We start from the raw sequence: 19,109 nt of genomic DNA on the forward strand, positions 1-19,109 counted from the left end.
AGCATCCACATTCTTTAGCACTCTTGAGATGAGTTTGCCTGTGTGGAAATGCCAGCTTCCCATCTCTTCCTCCAGTGTGACCCTCTCACTCCGTCATTCCATTCTGCAGTGATGCCACATGAGGTATTCTTGCTGACCTGTTTTCTGTGTAGGCCACGTTAAAATACTAGCATAGCCATCTGAAATCCCCCCTGAGACAAACAAGCAAGGGCACAATGAGACATTTCTCATGACTAAAAGTTTAGACTGTCAGGCAGTCATCTCGCCCCTGTTATTCTTTTCAGGAACCTAGAAGGAAATGTGGCCCTGAGAAGCTCTGCAGCTGTCTTCACCTACTGCAAATCCAGGGGACTCTTTGCTGGCATCTCCCTAGAAGGGAGCTGCCTGATTGAAAGGAAAGAAACTAATCGGAAGTAAGCTCAAATCAAAGTTATTTTAAGTGATTTAAACAATGTGTGATGAGACGATCATACTTTCAAAGTTGATGTAGCGTTTATGACTCTGAAATACACATATATATTTTAATGCAACAAAATGTTCCCCTAGCTGGAAATATGGCTTAGTGGTAGGCTTCCATGCCTGAAGCCCTGGGTTCGATTCCTCAGCACCACATAAACAGAAAAAGCCAGGAGTGGCACTGAGGCTCAAGTGGCAGAGTGCTAGCCTTGAGCATAAAGGAAGCCAGGGACAGTGCTCAGGCCCCGAGCCAAAATCCAGGACTGGCAAAAATATATATATGCTCCTAAGTATATATTTTATATTTTGAAATTCAAGATAAAAGTATTATATGTTTATAGAAAGTTCAGAAAAAAGACAAAACATTCTACTTTAAGACTGATTTTACATTTTACTTTTTCTAATTTAGAACATTTTCTTCTGCATGATTTCCCTTTGTTTAGCCAAATATAATTATAATCATGATACATGCTTAATTGTAGATATGTTTTGTTCATTTAGAATAAGATTCATAAGCACAGGTTATTCACTTATGGTTCTACTAGCTGAAGACACCATAAGTCTATTTTCTGCAAACATTTATAGAGGACCTGCTGACAAAATTTGTGGGTCAGTCAAAAGTGTCTCATTGTGACAGACTTCTTTCTATTTTCCCACTCTTCCTTTGTCTTCCCTCCATATCAAATAGAGATCAATTTTATTTTTAAAATTTTGGGAAAAAAAGGTTTGGAAGTATCATAGAAGCTGAAAGGAAAAGTTTGACTGGTGTCTGGATATTTTTTTTCCCATATTTGCTCTTAGAAATCATGACTGTGTAATGCATAAGGCACAAGAGAGTGTGAGTGGCTGAGAAGGACAATGGGACTCATGGGACCTGGAGACTCCAGAGTCCCCAGGTCCAAGACAACCCATGAGGCATGATGATAGGGCCCAGACCTCCCATACACCCTGGGGGAGAAGAGAGCCTCTACCAGGCCCTTGGCCAGTTTCTGAATTAGTAGGGCATTTGTAACAAACCACCAGACCTGGAAATAGGAAAAAGTGACCACCTGCTATCAGCAATGTTTTCACTTGTGGTCTCCCCAGTTTGAGAAGTATGCCTAACACATGATTTTAGAAACTTCCTTTTCTAAGTCTTTGGCTGATATTTCTGCTAATGTTCAACTTCATCCTGGAAAAACGGAAACAACTCCTTAATGAATTGTTGGGCTTCCAGTCTCAAGGAAAATTTCATTTAATTTTGATTTAAAAAATGGACATTTTAAAGAAATTTCATATTTGGGAAAACTAATTTTATAACAGATTTAAAGAGTGAAAACCAGGCTGGGGATATGGCCTAGTAGCAAGAGAGCTTGCCTCCCATATATGAAGCCCTAGGTTCGATTCCCCAGCACCACATATACAGAAAACGGGCAGAAGGGGCACTGTGGCTCAAGTGGCAGAGTGCTAGCCTTGAGCAAAAAGAAGCCAGGGACAGTGCTCAGGCCCTGAGTCCAAGGTCCAGGACTGGCAAACAAAAACAAAACAAAACAAAAAAAACTGTATGCTGTAAACCAACTGTACAACTCATCGGGGGGAAATTGAGAGGGGGCAGATGGGGGGATGGTGATGAGGGAGGAGGTAACAAGTCAGATAAAAAAAAAAAAGTACGCACTGCCTTACATGTGAAACTGTAAATCCTCTGTACATCACTTTGACAATAAAGAAATAAAATTTTTAAAAAAGTGAAAACCTATGAAAACATATGCATATATATATGTGTAATTCTCTATGAATGTGGGTATAGGTGTCTGTGTTGTATGTATATGTGGTTGTGCTTTTTGTATAGAGCTTAGAGGCGAGTCTAAGAATTGAACAAGTTAAAGCTTGTAGAGTTTAAAATGTGGACACTTGACATGAATGTGGTCATGTGTGCACATTGTATGTTTCACACTAGGAAATATCTGTGTCTTAAAAGACATGGTTTTAAGTTTAAAGAAATGTTCTTAAATCTTCATTTTTATTAGATTTTACTGTCAAGACATTCGAGCTTATGACATTTTATTTGGAGATGTTCCACGACCTGCTCAAGCAGAAGATCTTTATGAAATTCTTGATTCCTTTACTGAAAAGTATGAGAATGAAGGACAACGAGTCAATGCCAGAAAAGCAGCCAGGGAGCAGAGGAAGGTATGGTGGTGTCTACTTTCACTGTTTCTCTCTGTGGTCCCAGCAATTTTTTTCCTCTGGTATCAGGTTTCTATATCTAACTAGGCTTCTTTTGTGACTTGTTTACATAATGTTTGGTTTAAAATGTCCTGTGACTTTGTCATTGTCTATGGAGAGTTTAACGACAGTTTCCCTAAGAATGAAACTTGGTGGTGTTAATCAATAAAACTAATAAATACCAGCTGCTGCTACTGTCAGCCCTTGTGTGTGTCACCACCTTGCCCCACAACAGTGTTCAGGTTCCTTTTGGTCCTTGAAAATAAATTAAACCAAAAATAAAAGGTGGGCATTCACCTGCCCATATTTAGGCTTCCTCTTCCACATAGAGCCACAAAGCCTACATGTGATCACTCAGGGTACCTCCTTAGTAGTACATAGGACAAAATTTGCTCCACAAATTCATGAGAAACAGAAACTGTTCTGTGCTCAGTGACTTAAAACCAAGTCTTAGTGTTGTAAGGTGGTAAAAACAGAGAAGCCACATTTTGAGAGATCAAATCTTAGAGTCTTTATTGGAGCACTAGGGATCTGCAGACAGCCAATTGTTACAAAGGCCTGCAGCCCACAAATACCCTTAGCACAGTTACAAAACAGGCCAGAGAGGAAAGAAAGAACAAAAACAATACCAACAAACCAATTCAGCTTCAATGGAGAGCTGAATTGGGATGCCATGGTAACCGGAGAACAGCCAGGAGATAGGAGACAGGACAAGAACACACATGGCATAGAGTAATGGCACCTGAGATGCTCTGGGCCTAAATAGTGTCAGGTCATGGGGCAGGGTCACTGGAATCTCCCAGGCACTGGAGTGACAGGTTCAGTAACCTATAGGCCAAGTGCTTACCCCTGTCTTCAGGGATTCAGGCACACCCATCACCTGGGAGTTGGGGGTGTCACTTTTCCCCACAATCAAGACAAGATGCTAGACCCTACCATTAACCATGTGCCAAGATGGCAATGGCTAGACTTGACCACCTTACTTCATTAGAAAAAATTTTTTTTTCAGGCAGGAGAGAAAGTTTATTACCGAACTGCTGGCCTGTGGCCAAGATGATCCATGGCCGGAGAGAAGGGAGAGAGAGAGAGAGAGACCCCCACCCAGCCCTGCCTTATATCTAGGGCAGGGGCAAGGGGTGTGGCCAGGTGGATTAGGATGTGACCTCAGGGAAAGGGGAGGTAACTGCCTCCAGGTCTGCAGGTTACCCAGGTAACTGGGTGGAGACTTAATGAGGTGGGGGCATCTACATGGAGCCCTCAGGGAGAGGACCTTAAATTCCAGCCTTTTAATAGTTATGAAAAAGGAAGAAGACTCTGGCTGCTTCCTGCTGGCAAGGGGCGTCGGCATTAGGGGTAAAAGGCAGAAATGTGGCCTCTCCTGGAGAAGGCGAGCAGCAGGGTCCCTTGGTGGTAGATGCCAGTCCTTGAATGAAGCCTGGAAGAAGTCTCATGAGGTAGGGGCTGGACAAAAAAATATATATATTAAGGCAAAAGGAAGGGCTTAGGGCACAAAATTAAAAATTGGGTGACTTGGCTAGTTCTTATACTCAGGCATGGACATTAGATGGACAAGCTACTATCTCTTGATCCCCCGGCTCTGATTAATTTTGAAAGGGAGAGACAAAGCAACTCCATTTAGGATGTGACATAATTCTCCTCTTACTCCTCTCCATGATCCTTGTTCCCCGAACTGGCTGAGTCCCAGGGGGTCTAAGTGCTTGTTGCTGGGATGGCTTGCCCCTGTTGGCATTCATGGGGTTTGAACTCAGGGCCTGGGCACTGTCCCTGAGCACTTCTGCTCGAGGCTAGTACTCTACCACTTGAGCCACAGCTCCACTTCCAGCATTTGGCTGGTAAGAGATAAGTCTCTTGAGCCATGCTTCCAGCTTGGCTCTTCGCTGTTTAGTTGGAAGATGGAGTTTGAGAGATTTTCTGCCCCGGCTGGCTTCAAACTGCAATCCAAGGCATCTTTGTCACAAAAGCCCTTTTTTATTTCCAGTTAAAACAACAAGGAGACCAAGGGGACTAGAGCTTACCTGTACCTTGTCAAGAATTGACCAAATACTTGCCAGAATTCTTCAGTGACAAAACTCAGTAGATGTGATGAGTTTTAGCACAGATATATAGCTAGATGGACATACAAAGAATGGCATACAGGTTTTATATCAGTGTTTAAGTCACAGCCAACAATTGTACGCCAATTTTACAATCTTTGTCTTGTATGAATTTAAGACACACCCATACCATCTTCTTCCTACACTGTTTCTTCAATTCCCTTTTCCAATATTTCACTAACAAATGATGTTTACACAGACATACACATATGGAACACACATACACATTGTGCACATAGGTTTTACAGCATGCAAAAATGAATTTCAGCAGTAGACTCTTGGAATTCCAATAGTAAATGACATTTTTTTTTTGCCCAATATTTTAAAACCATGTGGTCAATGCTAGAGAAAAGAACTTTTAGATATCTTTGCTGACAAAGCACATTGGTGGTCAAGCCTCAGTTTCAGAGGTCTGTGAAAAGAGGCAGCTTTGTGAGCAAGGCACACAGTGATGGTACGAATTGGGAATTTTATAAAGTAAGCAAGTAAGCAGGAAGATGAGAGAGAGAGTGAGAAAGAGAGGAAAAGAGAAAGAGAGAGAGCCTGAATATAAGTGACTTCTAACCATTTACCATTGCAGTGGCAAAAACTGTATCTGAGCGAGTATTTCGAGCAGGCCTCATTGCACTGTCAAGAGGCATGCTAGCAGTTTCCCGGCTTGGGTGTGACTGTGATGCAAAACCCAAAAAGCACGGGAGGGAGGCGCCTGGCGAGTGGATGAGAGCTTACCGGGCAGAAGCAGCAGAAGTGGCGGACGGAGCAGCAGAGAACCCAAGCAGCAGCAGTTTCACTCACCAGGGTAGACAAGTGGTGTGGATGTGGATGTGGAGGTCAGCAATGGTATTAGTGAAAAGTACCAGTGGCGTCTCACAGCAGTTCGGTGCGTGGAAAAAGGGCCGTCAGGACTGGGGATACTCCCAGAAAAAAGAAGAAAAATAGATGGGAATTCTGCCTGTCCTGACTCTTAAGCCCCATCCGAGTCACGGCACCATATATGTTAGGTTTTTTAAAGTAGGTAGCCGGTAAAGGAGAACGCCACGTGGTATTTAGGCAGGAGAGAAAGTTTATTACTGAACTGCTGGCCTGTGGCCAAGATGATCCATGGCCGGAGAGAAGGGAGAGAGAGCAGAATTTTTTATTATTAAAAAAATCTTTATTAAAAAAATTTTATTATTAAAAAAATCTTTTATTAAAAAAAAGGGTTACAGTTACATGAGTCACTCACATAAAATTGTATTTGTCCTTGTTTTACTCAGGCTAAGGAGTTGCCTCCAAAACCATCATCAAGACCACAGCAGCCATCTGGACCAGGCCAGCTGAACTCTGGCTCCCAAAGTAAATATTTTAATGCAATTTAAATGAAAACTTAATGAGTAATTTGTAAATACTGTTATTAAGCAGTATTGTTATACTTTCAAATAGGAAAATGAATGGGCATTTAAGAGAAAAATAAATGCTCTGTTGCTTTTAAATCATGAGTCAAGTTATCAGTCCTATAATTTATAAAAACTTTTGTTCTCATTCCTAAAATGCTTTCTTAAATCTACCTTGATTTGTCTGTGATTTTTAATTGTTACTTTGTTATTTCTTCTGAGGACTATTATCCTAGTAACTTAAAAAGGAACAGTCTATCTTTTCATGCATACTCATAGATGTACATGTCTGAATATTTATTTTACCATACATTCTGGGAACTCAGGATTATATAAGATGGTGATTTTTTTTCTTCCTTTTCTTTTCCTTCCTTTACTTTCTTATTTTCTTTTTTATTTTCTGCTTAAGATTAAACCCAAGGATGGATTGTGTTTGCTAGGCAGGAGTTACAAAATCTTGAGCCACATCCCTCAGTTCTCTTAATTTTGAGGCAATCTTACTAACTGGCCTTGAACTTGCAATCCTTCTCTGCTTCCTAAGTAGCTGTAAAGTATTTTTAAATTATTTGAAATTTATGAAACACTGTTTTGTTCTTTACCTGTCTTTTTGTATTATTTATTTTTATGAATCACTTATTAAAATTCTTTATGTCGTGAATAAAAGTTGCCAGTTGATAAAATTATGTTGAATTAGGAAATCTTTCATTTATAGATTATTATCTGTGACTTTGGGAAACACAAAGATTACTTTAATTTAGATTGTGCCTTAAGAAAAATTCAGAAATTGAAACTATTATTAGTGGAAGGGGGAATAGAAAGAGTAGTAAAAGTCTTCAGAGATCAGCAAGCTTCTTCTCCTCCTATATATCTTGTACCCATTTTTCCCCAATCTTCATTGTTCAGCAACTAATCTTTTTGTAAATTTAATTTTATTGTCAAGGTGATGTACAGAGGTGAGGTACAGTTACATATGTAACATTTCTTGTCAAACTTATCTCCTCCTTCATTTTTCTCCCACCTTCCCTCCTCCCCAGTGACCCTACCAAGTTGCACAGTTCGTTTACAACGTATTGTCTTGCAAGTATCACTGTTGCTTTGGTTTGCCCTTTGTCTTTTGCCTCACAATTTTGATGTTCTCCTTTCCTTCCCTAATTCAGATAAACACCAAAATCAAATTAGGGACAACAGTGGCTAAACCATAAGGAAGAAAAACTCAAGAAAAAAAATAATTTCTTCTTATAAATAGATTATTTTCTTTCTTCACTTTGAGGAAAGATCTGATTGAATTATCATGAGAATTTATACTGAGAATATATCATAATTGTATCATAATTATTAATATAGTTATATAGTAATTAGAAGTCACATAGTGGTCATCCAGAGAAACATCTAGCATCATAATAGTATATTATCTTATAAATATTTAACTATGTTGCTTTGATGATGACTGAAATTTCTTTCTCTGTCTTAGGACTGTAAAATAATTTAGTTACATTATTATAAATTACCTCCTGCCAGCCTTGCCTAGTTTTAATAAGAACTATCCTATTGTTATTGTTGTAGCACCTGTAGTCCTAGGTACTTTAGAAAGTGGAGGCAGGAGAATTGTTTAAGCCTAGAAGTTCAAAGCCTGGGCTACGTAGTGAGACTGTCTCAAAAATCAAACAACATTTTATTTCTCTTGCACCTGTATCTAAAGAAAGGAACACTGAAATATAACTTTGATGTTCTAGCTATGAGAAATACCATTCTATGAATACAAACTAATTTTAGGAAGTTTTATCCCATCCATCTATTGAGATGCATTTCAAATTAACTTACTTTTATGTTTAATAAACTAACAAATTCATAGTATATATATTTGTCTACAAATCTGACTCTTAATAGTCTACAAGAAGCTATTTAACAGACCCCCTGATTACTTAAATAAGTTTACATACAGATTTCTGTTATAGAAAGTATTACATAGTATTACTGTACAATCTTTGGGTGAATGAAAGGACATATGGTTCAAAGGTTGAAAGTGAGCCTTTTTTATTCTTACTTCTAGAAGTAGCTTGTTGCTTTTCTTTAACTAGTGATAGTGGGATTTGGATCACTGGAACTTATACAGTCTCATTAAAAAAATAAGATGTACTTCATACCTTAATGAGTGCATTGTGCCTGTAATCTTAGCTACTCAGAAGGATAGTATTGGAGGATTGAAGCCAATTGGTAGAAAAGGCCATGAGACCCCATCTCAACAGAAGGAGCAGGGTGTGTTACCCCAGTTATGGTGGGAAGCGTGTATCAGAGTCTAGTGTCCCATGCCAGCCACAAAGCAAGACTTGTCTCAAAACTGATCAGAGCAAAAGCACTGGAGGTGCTTCAGCAGTAGAACATCAGCCTAGGAAGCAGTAAGACCTGGATTCAAAATCCAGTAATACCTCTGGGCACCAGTAGCTCATGCATGTAATCCTAGCTACGTCTGAGGATTGAGGTTCAAAAGTAAGTGTGAGCAGGAAAGTCTTTGTGATTCTTATCTCCAGTTTGGCAGCAAGAAGCTGGAGTTGAGCTGTGGCTCACTTGGTAGAACACTAGCCTTGAGCACAAAAGTCAGGGAAAGAAGTGTAGTTCCCAAATCCATGACTTCTACGTATTCTTGTTTGCTTAATCTCTAAAACAATTCTAGACAATGTGTAGTCATGCTGCTACATAGTTTTTAACTGACATCTTCAGTTCAGTATAAGCTTGATAGTTTTAAAAAGTGTATTTGCAGCACATTTTGCATTTATTTCAATTAAGGAATAACAGGTATGTATGTGTATGTAAGTACCAGGGGTGAACCGGGGTCTCATGCTCTTGTTTAGCTTACTTGATCACAGCTGGGACTCTACATTTGAGCCACGCCTCTAGGAAGGATTGAGCCTTAGTAAGCCTTAATAAGTTTCTAAATCTTCTCCCTTTCTTTCAGGTAACAGAAATGAATATAAGCTGTATCCTGAGCTTTCTGGCTATCATGAGAGAGCTGGTAAATGAAAAATGGTTCATTGAAAGTGAATCATAACCATCTTACAATCAGTTTTTTGTTTTTACATTTCTAGTAGCATTAATTAGTTATACAAGGGAGGGGGTTATTTTGAACTATTCAAACTTATATATGATAGACCTTAATAAGACACATCCTTCCTGTTATTCTTCCTCAGCCCCCTCCTTTTCTTCCCCAGCCACTCTCAACAGGCTTCATTGTTACATTATACATATGTACATATTTTGTCTATATTACCTTCTTTAACCCTTTCCATTTGCCCTCTCTCCTCCCATCCTCATTCCAGACAGGTCCTGTTTAACATTCCTAATCTTCATTCACTTTTTTGTTGTTGTTGTTGGTGGTGGTGGTGGTCATGGAGCTTGAACTCAGGGCTTGGATGCTGTTCCTCCAGTTCTACCTCCAGTTTTCTGGTGGTTAATTGGAGCTAAGAGTCTCATGAACTTTCCTGCCCACGCTGGCTTTGAACCATGATCCTCAGATCTCAGCCTCCATAGTAGCTAGGATTACAGGAATAAGCCACCAGCACCCAGCTTACTCACTTTTTTTTAGTGTATGTTACTAATTCAAAGGGGTTTTACACATACATATACAATATTTTAATCAAATTGACCCCTTGCCTAGTCCCACTTTCCCCATCTATAGTAACTCCAATTTCATTTTTACTATCTACATCCACAGATACAATATATTTATTTTGGTATTATTCACCCTCTATCATACCTTCTTCTAATATTCTTAGTTACACAATGGAAAATGTGAAAAGAGAGAGTTTATATGAAAACATATGCAGGCATACAGATATAGGACACTGTGTGTTTGTGTATACCGTTATCTTTTAGTGCTGGCATCCACATATGAAACATGCTTTCTTTGTCGTTCCCAACCTGGCTTATTTGCTTAACCTGATGTTTTCTAGTTCCATCCATTTCTTGTACACAATATAATTTCATTCTTTTTATGGCTGTGTTGTATATAAGTATATTTATATGTATCAAATTTACTTTATTTTTGTGTGTGCATGTTGGATGCACATTGGTAGTGTTCTTTTCCTTCCTCTCTCATTGAAAAACTTGAAAAGTGTTGGTTGGTAGTTTTCTCTTTAAAGGTCTGATAGAAGTTAGCAGTGAATCTGTCTGGTCCTGGGCTTTTCTTTGCTGCAAGACCATTACATTGCTTCGGTCTCATTCCCTTTTTATAGATCTGTTCAAGTGGTATAGCCTCTTGGTTTAGTTTTGGTAAGTCAAATGCATAGAGATATATCTGCTTCTTCAGGATTTTCCAGTTTACTTGAATATAAATTTCCAAAATACTTCTTCATGACTTCTGAATGTTCTTTTGTATTTCTTGTGATAGTCCCCATTTTCATCCTTTATTTACATCTTTTTATGTCATCTTTTATTTTCCCTCCTCCCCTAATCAGATTGACTAATCTATCTTATTTTTTTCAACAGTCAACTTTGTGTTTCATTGATTCGTTCATTAGGTTTTAAGGCTCTATTTCATTACTTTTGGCCCTGATTTTTGTTATTTCTTTCCATCTGCTAATTTTGAGCTTGACTAATTCTTACTTTCCTAGGAGCAGAATGTATCATTAGGCTATGTATTTAAGATAACACTTTCATTTTTGATATAGGAACTGATGAATCCAAAAGGTTCTGCTAAGTTTTATTCTCTTTTCTGTGAAGTTTAGGAACTTTAGGGTTTCTATGCTTTTTTTATTTAATGACCACTCATTATTCAATAATGTGTTATTCTGTCTCTATTTTCTGTAGCTTCTTTTGTTGTTGAGATCTAATTTTGTACCATATGGTCTAATAGAATATGGGGAATTGTTTCAATTTTCTTGTAATTGGTAAGACTTGCTTTATGTCCTAAATGTGACCTGTTTGGGGGAAAGTTAGATACATATTATGCAATAGTTGGATGAAATACTCTGTAGATGTCTGTCAAGTCTATGTAGTCTGTAGTATCATTTAATTCTGAGATGTTGCTAGTGCTGTCCAGCAGATGATGGATGATGATGATGATGATGATGATGATGATGATGATGGATGAAGGATTCCCCATGCAATGATATTTTACAATTATTTTAATAGTTTAATATTTAAATTCCACCATGTGACAAAGAATGAGTTAAACCAAAGAAATGAAAAACTGACAAAATCTTTCCCTTCCTCTGCTTTTAAAGGATTACAGGGGTCTGCTCACGTCAATTTCAGGAACAGATCCAAAGGGTGTATTCCAAGGGTAGTTCACAGGGTATCAGGAAGCAAAGATAAGTGCACACAGGTACTCATCCTGTGTATACTTTCTGCATCATTGCTGTAGAACATCATACACTAGGAACCTGTGTCTTTACTTAGACACAAGACAAGCAGTCACACAACCTCATCCTGTATATACTTTCTGCAGGATTACTGCAGAATATCAAACACTAGGAACCACACACAAAAAAAACAAAAAATTCACAGTTATACCACAAACACTTGCCAGATATGTAATAATGTGCAGTTCTGACTTGTGTGGATATGGGAAATATTGCTAAACATTTGATGTTTTCAAAAGTTTGATGTTGTGCAAGCATTACAGAGATTGTATGTCAAGGTTCTTCCACCCATCGAGGCAGAATACTGAACCCTAAGCAATCACTATCTGTCATGTACATCCTTCTGTTTTTCCTCTAGAAAGCATGAATAACTTGCATTCTTTTCCTGTTTTAGGCAGCTCTAACCGACCAGTAGAAGTGACAGCACTGTACTCTTTCGAAGGGCAACAGCCTGGGGACTTGAGTTTTCAAGCTGGAGACAGAATCACAGTTATTTCAAAATCTGACTCACATTTTGATTGGTGGGAAGGAACACTTCGAGGTCAAACTGGCATTTTTCCAGCCAACTATGTATCCATGGATTAGATTTTATATTATTTTCTTCTTTGATAGTTAGAAAAAAAGTATTTCTACACTGACAGGATTCAACATCAGCTAAGCATTGTTTAATGTAAGATTAAAACACATCTGCCTTTCAAACTTTTAATTCAGTTGTAAAAGTTTTTTTCTCTTTATATAAATAAATTTTTAACTTCCATGTCTTTCAACATTTTGTACTAATTTTATCACACATACTAAGAGCTAATATTCATCATTTCTATGGTCATGGTTCCTTTGTGTAGATCAAACATTACTAAGCCTGTAGTTCAGCTGTGCGCTGTATCTGCTTTGTTTAGTGTAGAGGAAGGTATTGTTGTGCCAAGTCGTGAGACCACCACCAAGAAGACCACCGAGACTCAGACATTCTGAAATGCAAAAGCAAGGCAAGGCTTTATTTAAGCGAGCTGCAACTCGGGCCTCGTCCTACCCACCGACACAGCGGAGGTTAGGAGGGAGCCCCGAGCTGTGATTACACAGGGCTTATAAAGGCAAAGAACAAGGTTACAACAATCAGCTGTTCAAGCAAGCAAGATTAGGACACAGGTACAAATCTGATTGGCTCAGGGTTCGATTCTAAAATGGGGTTCACGTGGTAAAATGGGGCTCACGTGGTAAAATGGGGTTCACGTGGTAAAGTGGGGCCTGACTTCAAAGTCTGGCACTTCATTTCCCCCTTTTTCTTTTTGGTACCTTTGGAGCCAATCATGGCTCCATTCTGTCCATTTCAATGGCTTGCATGTCTAGGGGATGATATAGAGATAAGGCATGGGCCAATAGGGCCTAAAGTAGTAACCAAAGGGCCTGTCACCATGTCTCACAAGTACAGTCTCTGTACCTCTGTACCTCTGTTTTGCATGCCTCTAGTTTATCCTGCCTCATCTTCCCAAAAACAACTCTAGTCCCTTGGTTTTAAAGGGGGGCTGATGGGTGAAGATCATCCATCTTCTGTAACTTCTTCAGGCTGACTTAGGGGCATTGAACCTTACCTAGCCAGGAACATATAACCTTATCTACTTTACCAAGGGACTGCAGGATTACTGCAAACTGAAAATTAACTTTCAGCTATACAGACTTACCATTTGCTGTATAGTGTTTAGTATCCAAATGTAAGCAACAAAATAATACATAAACTTCTCAGCTGTGCTCTAAGGGTCAGGTGGCTATACCCATATTCCTGAGCAAGCCCAAAACTACCTAAAATAAGGGGGTCACCTCACTTTGGAGTGAGCTGCCAAAATAACATCAACACTAGCCAGGGCAGTAAGGAAAGAAGGCAAAAAGAAAATTATAACAATATTCAGTCTAACTTTCTTTTCTTGAGGCGAAGGTGAAGCAGCTGAGTTGGGTGCTTGGAGACCTCCCATGTTCCACCACGGTAGTTGTCGTCCAGGGCAAAGGGGTCAGCTGGCCTGGCGTGGAAGCAATGAACCCAAGTGGGGATGCCGTCTAGGGTTCCTTCCACCGTGGTTCTAAGGGTTTCAGTCCCCTGGTCTTAATAAATGGGGGGTAGGGATAGAAGCAGAATCATATAATGCCTTAAGTTGGGGTCACATTCTTGTGCACGAGTTGCAAATAATCGAATTTACACAAAAATTCAGCATCATCCAAATCAGGAAGCAATTCAGTCTGAAGGCTAGGGATAATGGGCTGGGGGGTACCGGCACATCACTTCAAAAGGAGTAAAGCCAAGCTGATAGGGAGAATTTCTTACTCTAAGCAGAGCAAAAGAAGGAGTGACACCCAGTCTACACCAGTCTTAGGGCCAGTTTAGTTAAGGTTTCTTTTAGAGTCTGATTCATTTTCTCTACCTGTCCTGAACTCTGGGGTCTATAAGCACAATGCAATTTCCAATCCATCCCCAGTGCAGTGGTTATTCCCTGACTTACTTTTGAGATGAAGGCCGGTCTGTTGTCTGACCCAATGGTGGATGGGAAGCCATACCTGGGTAGGATTTCTTCCAGGATCTTCTTAGCCACTACATTCGCAGTCTCATGCTTTGTTGGATAAGCTTCAACCCATCCTGAAAAAGGTGTCTACAAAAACTAGCAAATATTTGTAATTTCTGTGAAATCTACTTCCCAATACACGCCTGGCCTATTCCCACAGAGGCGAGCTCCTTTAGTAACTGGTTGATTGGGGGTGTTGGTGAGCTGACAGGCCTTACAATTTTTAACAATATCTTCAATAAGTTGATCTCCTTGTCTAATTTTCACTTTGGAGTGTCAGAGCAAGTCCTGCATTTTTCGGGTTCCCATGTGAGAAGCTCAGATTTTCTTAAGGATCCCCTTACCCAGCCCTTGTAGCAGGATAAGTTTCCCTTCACAAGTTTTCCACCAGTCATTGTTTCCTTCTCTGTCCAGGGGTTTTGTGGGCCATGGGAATTTTCTTTTTTTGTCTTTTCTTTTTTTTTTTTTTTTTTTTTTTTTGGCCAGTCCTGGAGCTTGGACTCAGGGCCCGAGCACTGTCCCTGGCTTCCTTTTGCTCAAGGCTAGCACTCTGCCACTTGAGCCACAGCACCACTTCTGGCCATTTCTGTATATGTGGTGCTGGGGAATCGAACCCAGGGCCTCATGTATATGAGGCAGGCACTCTTGCCACTAGGCCATATCCCCAGCCCCGGGAATTTTCTTTATCCACTCGAAGCCTTCTTGGGAATACTGGGGCACAGGAGGCAAAGCTCATGGCCCTGGGTCTACTAAAGTCTGTTCCCAGGAACTCTCACTTTTCTGGCTGATTTAGGCACAGGGATTTTCAGCACAGTCTACATGCATCTGACAGCCAACGCTTGCTCTCTTTTAATATGAAGCCCAGATGGGTGACTTCAGGTTTACAAATTTGTGCCTTTTAACATTCTAGTTTGTAAAAGCATTTTCTTGACTGGCTGGGGAACTGATCTCTGATTACCTAAAAAGTTACCTTTGCAGGCCTTTGACAGATCTCAATAAGGACACAATCTCAGGTCTACAAGCTTTCTTTTCTCAACAGATGTATCAGCTTAAAATTCTCACTGCCAGTCAGAGCTTTGAATAAATGCGGGGGGTTGAGATTTGAATCTATCCTCTCATTTGACAAACTTACCCTTACTAACCACTACCACAGATGACTGGCAAGTTCCTGCCCAGTAGACAGACATGGGCATTGGAAAGGCATGCTTATGAACTATTCTTCTAGGACTTCCCGGCTTTGATTAACTTTTGAAAGGCCAAACAGGAGTGACTCTAGGATCTGACACCATCTCTGCCATCCAAGCAGTGGCTTACTGCCTCTGGATGCTCCATCACTTTTGTCCCAGGAGGAGTGACTTTCCACTCGACTTGGACTCAGGGCCTGAGCGCTGTCCCCCAGCTCTCCAGCTCAAGACTAGCGCCCTACCACTTTGAGCTCCACACAACTCCATTCCCAGCACTCTGCTGGCTGATTAGAGACAAGTCTCTCACAGGGACCTTTCTTTGCCCGGGCTGGCTTCGAACCGCAGATTCAGATCAGTGAGTCTTATAAGGGGCCACTTTACTCCAATTATAAGCAACAACGTGGTCCACACAGAAGTAGTTTTTAAGCATGCTCTCTTACCTGGAACTTATTAAGGGTCAGTATTAGATCTCAACAAACTTGTGGGAATCACCTGTGCTTCTCTGTGGGCCTGCTGGAAATGGTTACAAAAAACCTACAAAGAAGCTGGAATGGCAGTTAAACATTTTGGTAGCCATAATTCTCCTTTTCTCACTTTGCAATAATTATTTAGGACAATTTTACTTCCAAATTTCTTATCTAGAAATGTATTCTTGATTTCCAAAGCCTTTTTAACACTAACACAACACTTTAGCTTTTACCTGCATTGGAAAAACTGAAGCTCACAGGCATTCTGAAACCAGGTGCCGCCCTTTGTCTACGGGCTGCTTGTTTCAAAAGAGCCTCTTTTTTTTTTTTCTTCAGTCCCAGTTACTGCATGGCATGAAGACCTTTGAATTTTTCCTTAATGCAAGAATTACAATTAGAAATACTTATCCATTCTGCTTTCCAATATATTAGTGAGAAACATTGGCCCATTTTGTCATTTCTTCCTACATACATAGAGTTAATGAGAGTTTACTTCTATCCCCATTAGTTTAGTGTATATATATATATATATATATATATGTATATATGTATCCTTTTAAATCCAAATTTCTGACACTTAGCTCTGATTTTTTTTTTAATTTTAATTAAAGAACCCTGCGAAATCCTTTAAAGCATTTGGTAATGCCCAAACTTGATGACCCTTTGACTTTAAACTTAAACTTAGTTTTGCATCATACTGCAGTCTTGAACATGTTCACACTCACACATGCACACACACATACATTTTCAAAAGATCTTAAAGCGCGCAGAATAAGCATCGGCCGTACATTTTAAGACAAAAACCTTTAACAAATGGTTTTAGCATTCTCCAGCCTCATTTTCCAGGGCTTGATAGTTTTAGTAAAACATTTTTAGTCTTAGTAAAACATTTTAGCGCACCAATTTTCTGCTTAAGAAGGCTGGGTGGGGGTCCCCCTAGAGTTCTTTTTTGCAGACACTCTCACTGACTGACTGATTGTGGGCTGTCACCTGTACATCTTTCCAGTGAGCTAAAGTCATGTCCAGGGGAGTGGAAGGAACATTCCCCATCATCCGTTTGTCAGTCAGGCACAGCGCAATAAAGAAACACACAAAAATAATCACAGGCACAAAGACCAGACAACACTTACAGACAGACTTAGGGAGCCGCGGCTTACAGGTTGGACTGTGTCTCTCCTGCCCTGTGAGGGGGCAGACCACACAGTCTCACTGTGTCTCTCCTGCCCCTGTGAGGGGGCAGACCACACAGTCTCACTGTGTTTCTCCTGCCCCTGTGAGGGGGCAGACCACACAGTCTTGAGGCTCTCTCTCTCCCGTTCCTGTGTAGGAGCGGACCAGACAACCCCAAATATAGAGTGGACTGGATGGGCGCCCGTTAGAAGGGCCTCCCAGTCCAGTCCTTCAGGTTCAGGGTGGTAAAATGGGGTTCACGTGGTAAAGTGGGGCCTGACTTCAAAGTCTGGCACTTCAGTATGGATTATGGAGAGAAATCAGTTTTATAGGACCTTGATAATGTTTTAGCATTTTGTTTGAACAAGTTTTGGAGGATGGAATTAGATAATGGACAGGAAGACTCATAGCCCCCAGCTGGACAAAGTGGGGCCATTCTAGAGGTACCTGCTTTCTCCCACTGGATTCCTGAGGTTCATGCTCAGTCCATGTTTGTAACAAACACAGTGTTAGTCCCAAGAAGGGGCTATTATCACAGCACAGGGAAGATTTAAAAAGTCAGTTCTTTACTTTTGTTCCAGTATTGGGACTTGAACTTGGGACCTCCCACTTGGCTTTCACTTTACTGTTTGAGCCATACCTCCACCTCCAGCTTTCTGCTAGTTAATTGGAGATAAGAGCCTTGCTAATGTTTCTGTCTAGGCTCTGAACCACTGTCCTCACATTTCAGCCTCCTGACTAGCTAGAATTATAAGCATGAGTCACCAGCAACCAGCATAAATACCTATTTTAATTTTACACATATGCATGGAACTTCTAACGTGGTTTTGACTGAAGTCCTCTTGCAGGTAATTGCTAAACTGGGGCTGAGGGGAACTACTCCCTTGCAAACACAGACATATGTGATAGAACTCATTTAGTGTGGAAGGCCACAATAGTACCTGGAAGTGGAGACCACTACCTCCTGTCCTCTTATCTCCATTCCCTGAAGAGTCATAGCAACTTGGTCTTCTCTCTCCCAGGGCAGGTCAAAGAAAATAGATTGCCCTTTCCCCAAAGCAAGCCATTGAGCCTAAACACATTGATCTTCCCCTAATCCTCTACCTTACTGTCTTAGAGCTGGTCTTAAACAGTTTGACCTGCCTTGTGTGGTAAATTTTAACACCTGATCCAGAGGGCTCTGCCCATGTCTGGGAGGAAAGATGGCTGCACCGGGAGATCAAAATATTCTGTACAGACACAGTTTTGCACATTATTTCTTCAACCTTACCATAAAACTGGATGATTTTTCCCTGGCCTTTACGTCTTGAGTGTGAAGATTACCATGACACACAAAATGATGAGCAAATAAGTGTACTGTGGATTTCTCTTATTAACTTGTCTTTTGGAATAGCAGTGTCATCTGTGACCTGGTATAGTAGGCAGGAAGAAGGATGTTCTCTTTTCCTCTTCTACAGTTGGCAAGATGCAGTCTTCTTAAATGGTACAGTAAATATCTTCCTTGTATGAGAGTGTACACACAGTGATTGAAATCATAAGCCCAGAACCAGTTGAACAATTTACCCATCCTTTCTATGCTTCAACTTTCCCACATCTGATTATGTGAAACACAATTTTAAACCCTTAGAACAGAGCTGAGCTTTTGAAGAGATTAATAAACATTAACAACTATTATTGCATATCAATACACTAACTTAAAACAGTCTTTTTTAAGTCACCAGTTGAGCTAACTGTAGATAAAATACAGTGCAAGGAAAGTTAACTTTTGTGTTGCTAGGGTTTGAACTCGGGACCTTAAGCTTACTAGGCTGGTACTTTACTACTTGAGTAACACTTTGGGCCCAGTTTTTGGCTAGTTATTTTGAAGATGACTTGCCTCGGACCACAGTCCTCTATATTTCAGCCTCCTAAGAAACTAGGATAACAACTGGGAGACTCCAGCACAAGACAAACAAGCACTTCCATTCTTCTCCACAGTGTCCTGTCCCTGTGTCCTGGTTCAGAGATGACACATTAGTGCAGCATTATGATGCTCAGGATGTCTCCATGAAGCCAGACTCTGCAAGGCCTGCCATAGTTCTAGAGCCCATTCTCAGAATCCCTATTTATCAGCAGCTCAGGAAATCTCTCCAGACATGGGAGGGTGGTTGTTGAATCTAGAGGCAAGGTGGATATTTACTGTTATGGAATTTCCCTTCATAGGTCATATAGAGACACTGCCAGGGCTGAACCCCTTT

At 40.3% G+C, this 19,109-nt stretch overlaps 1 protein-coding gene across 3 annotated transcripts in view; it reads left to right on the forward strand.

The window, feature by feature from the left end:
* Sh3yl1 (SH3 and SYLF domain containing 1) overlaps window positions 1–12,272 on the forward strand; it is a 31,087-nt gene extending 18,815 nt beyond the window's left edge. For 2 of the 3 annotated variants that reach the window (XM_048353484.1, XM_048353483.1), the window contains exons 6-10: window positions 285–413; window positions 2,463–2,625; window positions 6,032–6,110; window positions 9,102–9,158; window positions 11,900–12,272. In XM_048353484.1, the coding sequence (XP_048209441.1) occupies window positions 285–413; window positions 2,463–2,625; window positions 6,032–6,110; window positions 9,102–9,158; window positions 11,900–12,090 (619 nt within the window). In that variant the 3' untranslated portion in view covers window positions 12,091–12,272. The remainder of the gene's footprint in view (window positions 1–284; window positions 414–2,462; window positions 2,626–6,031; window positions 6,111–9,101; window positions 9,159–11,899) is intronic. The other variant, XM_048353485.1, reaches the window with a different exon arrangement.
* The last annotated feature ends 6,837 nt before the right edge of the window (window positions 12,273–19,109 follow it).

The sequence above is a fragment of the Perognathus longimembris genome, chromosome 8, assembly GCF_023159225.1.
Source record: "Perognathus longimembris pacificus isolate PPM17 chromosome 8, ASM2315922v1, whole genome shotgun sequence".
NCBI classification, from domain to species: domain Eukaryota; kingdom Metazoa; phylum Chordata; class Mammalia; order Rodentia; family Heteromyidae; genus Perognathus; species Perognathus longimembris.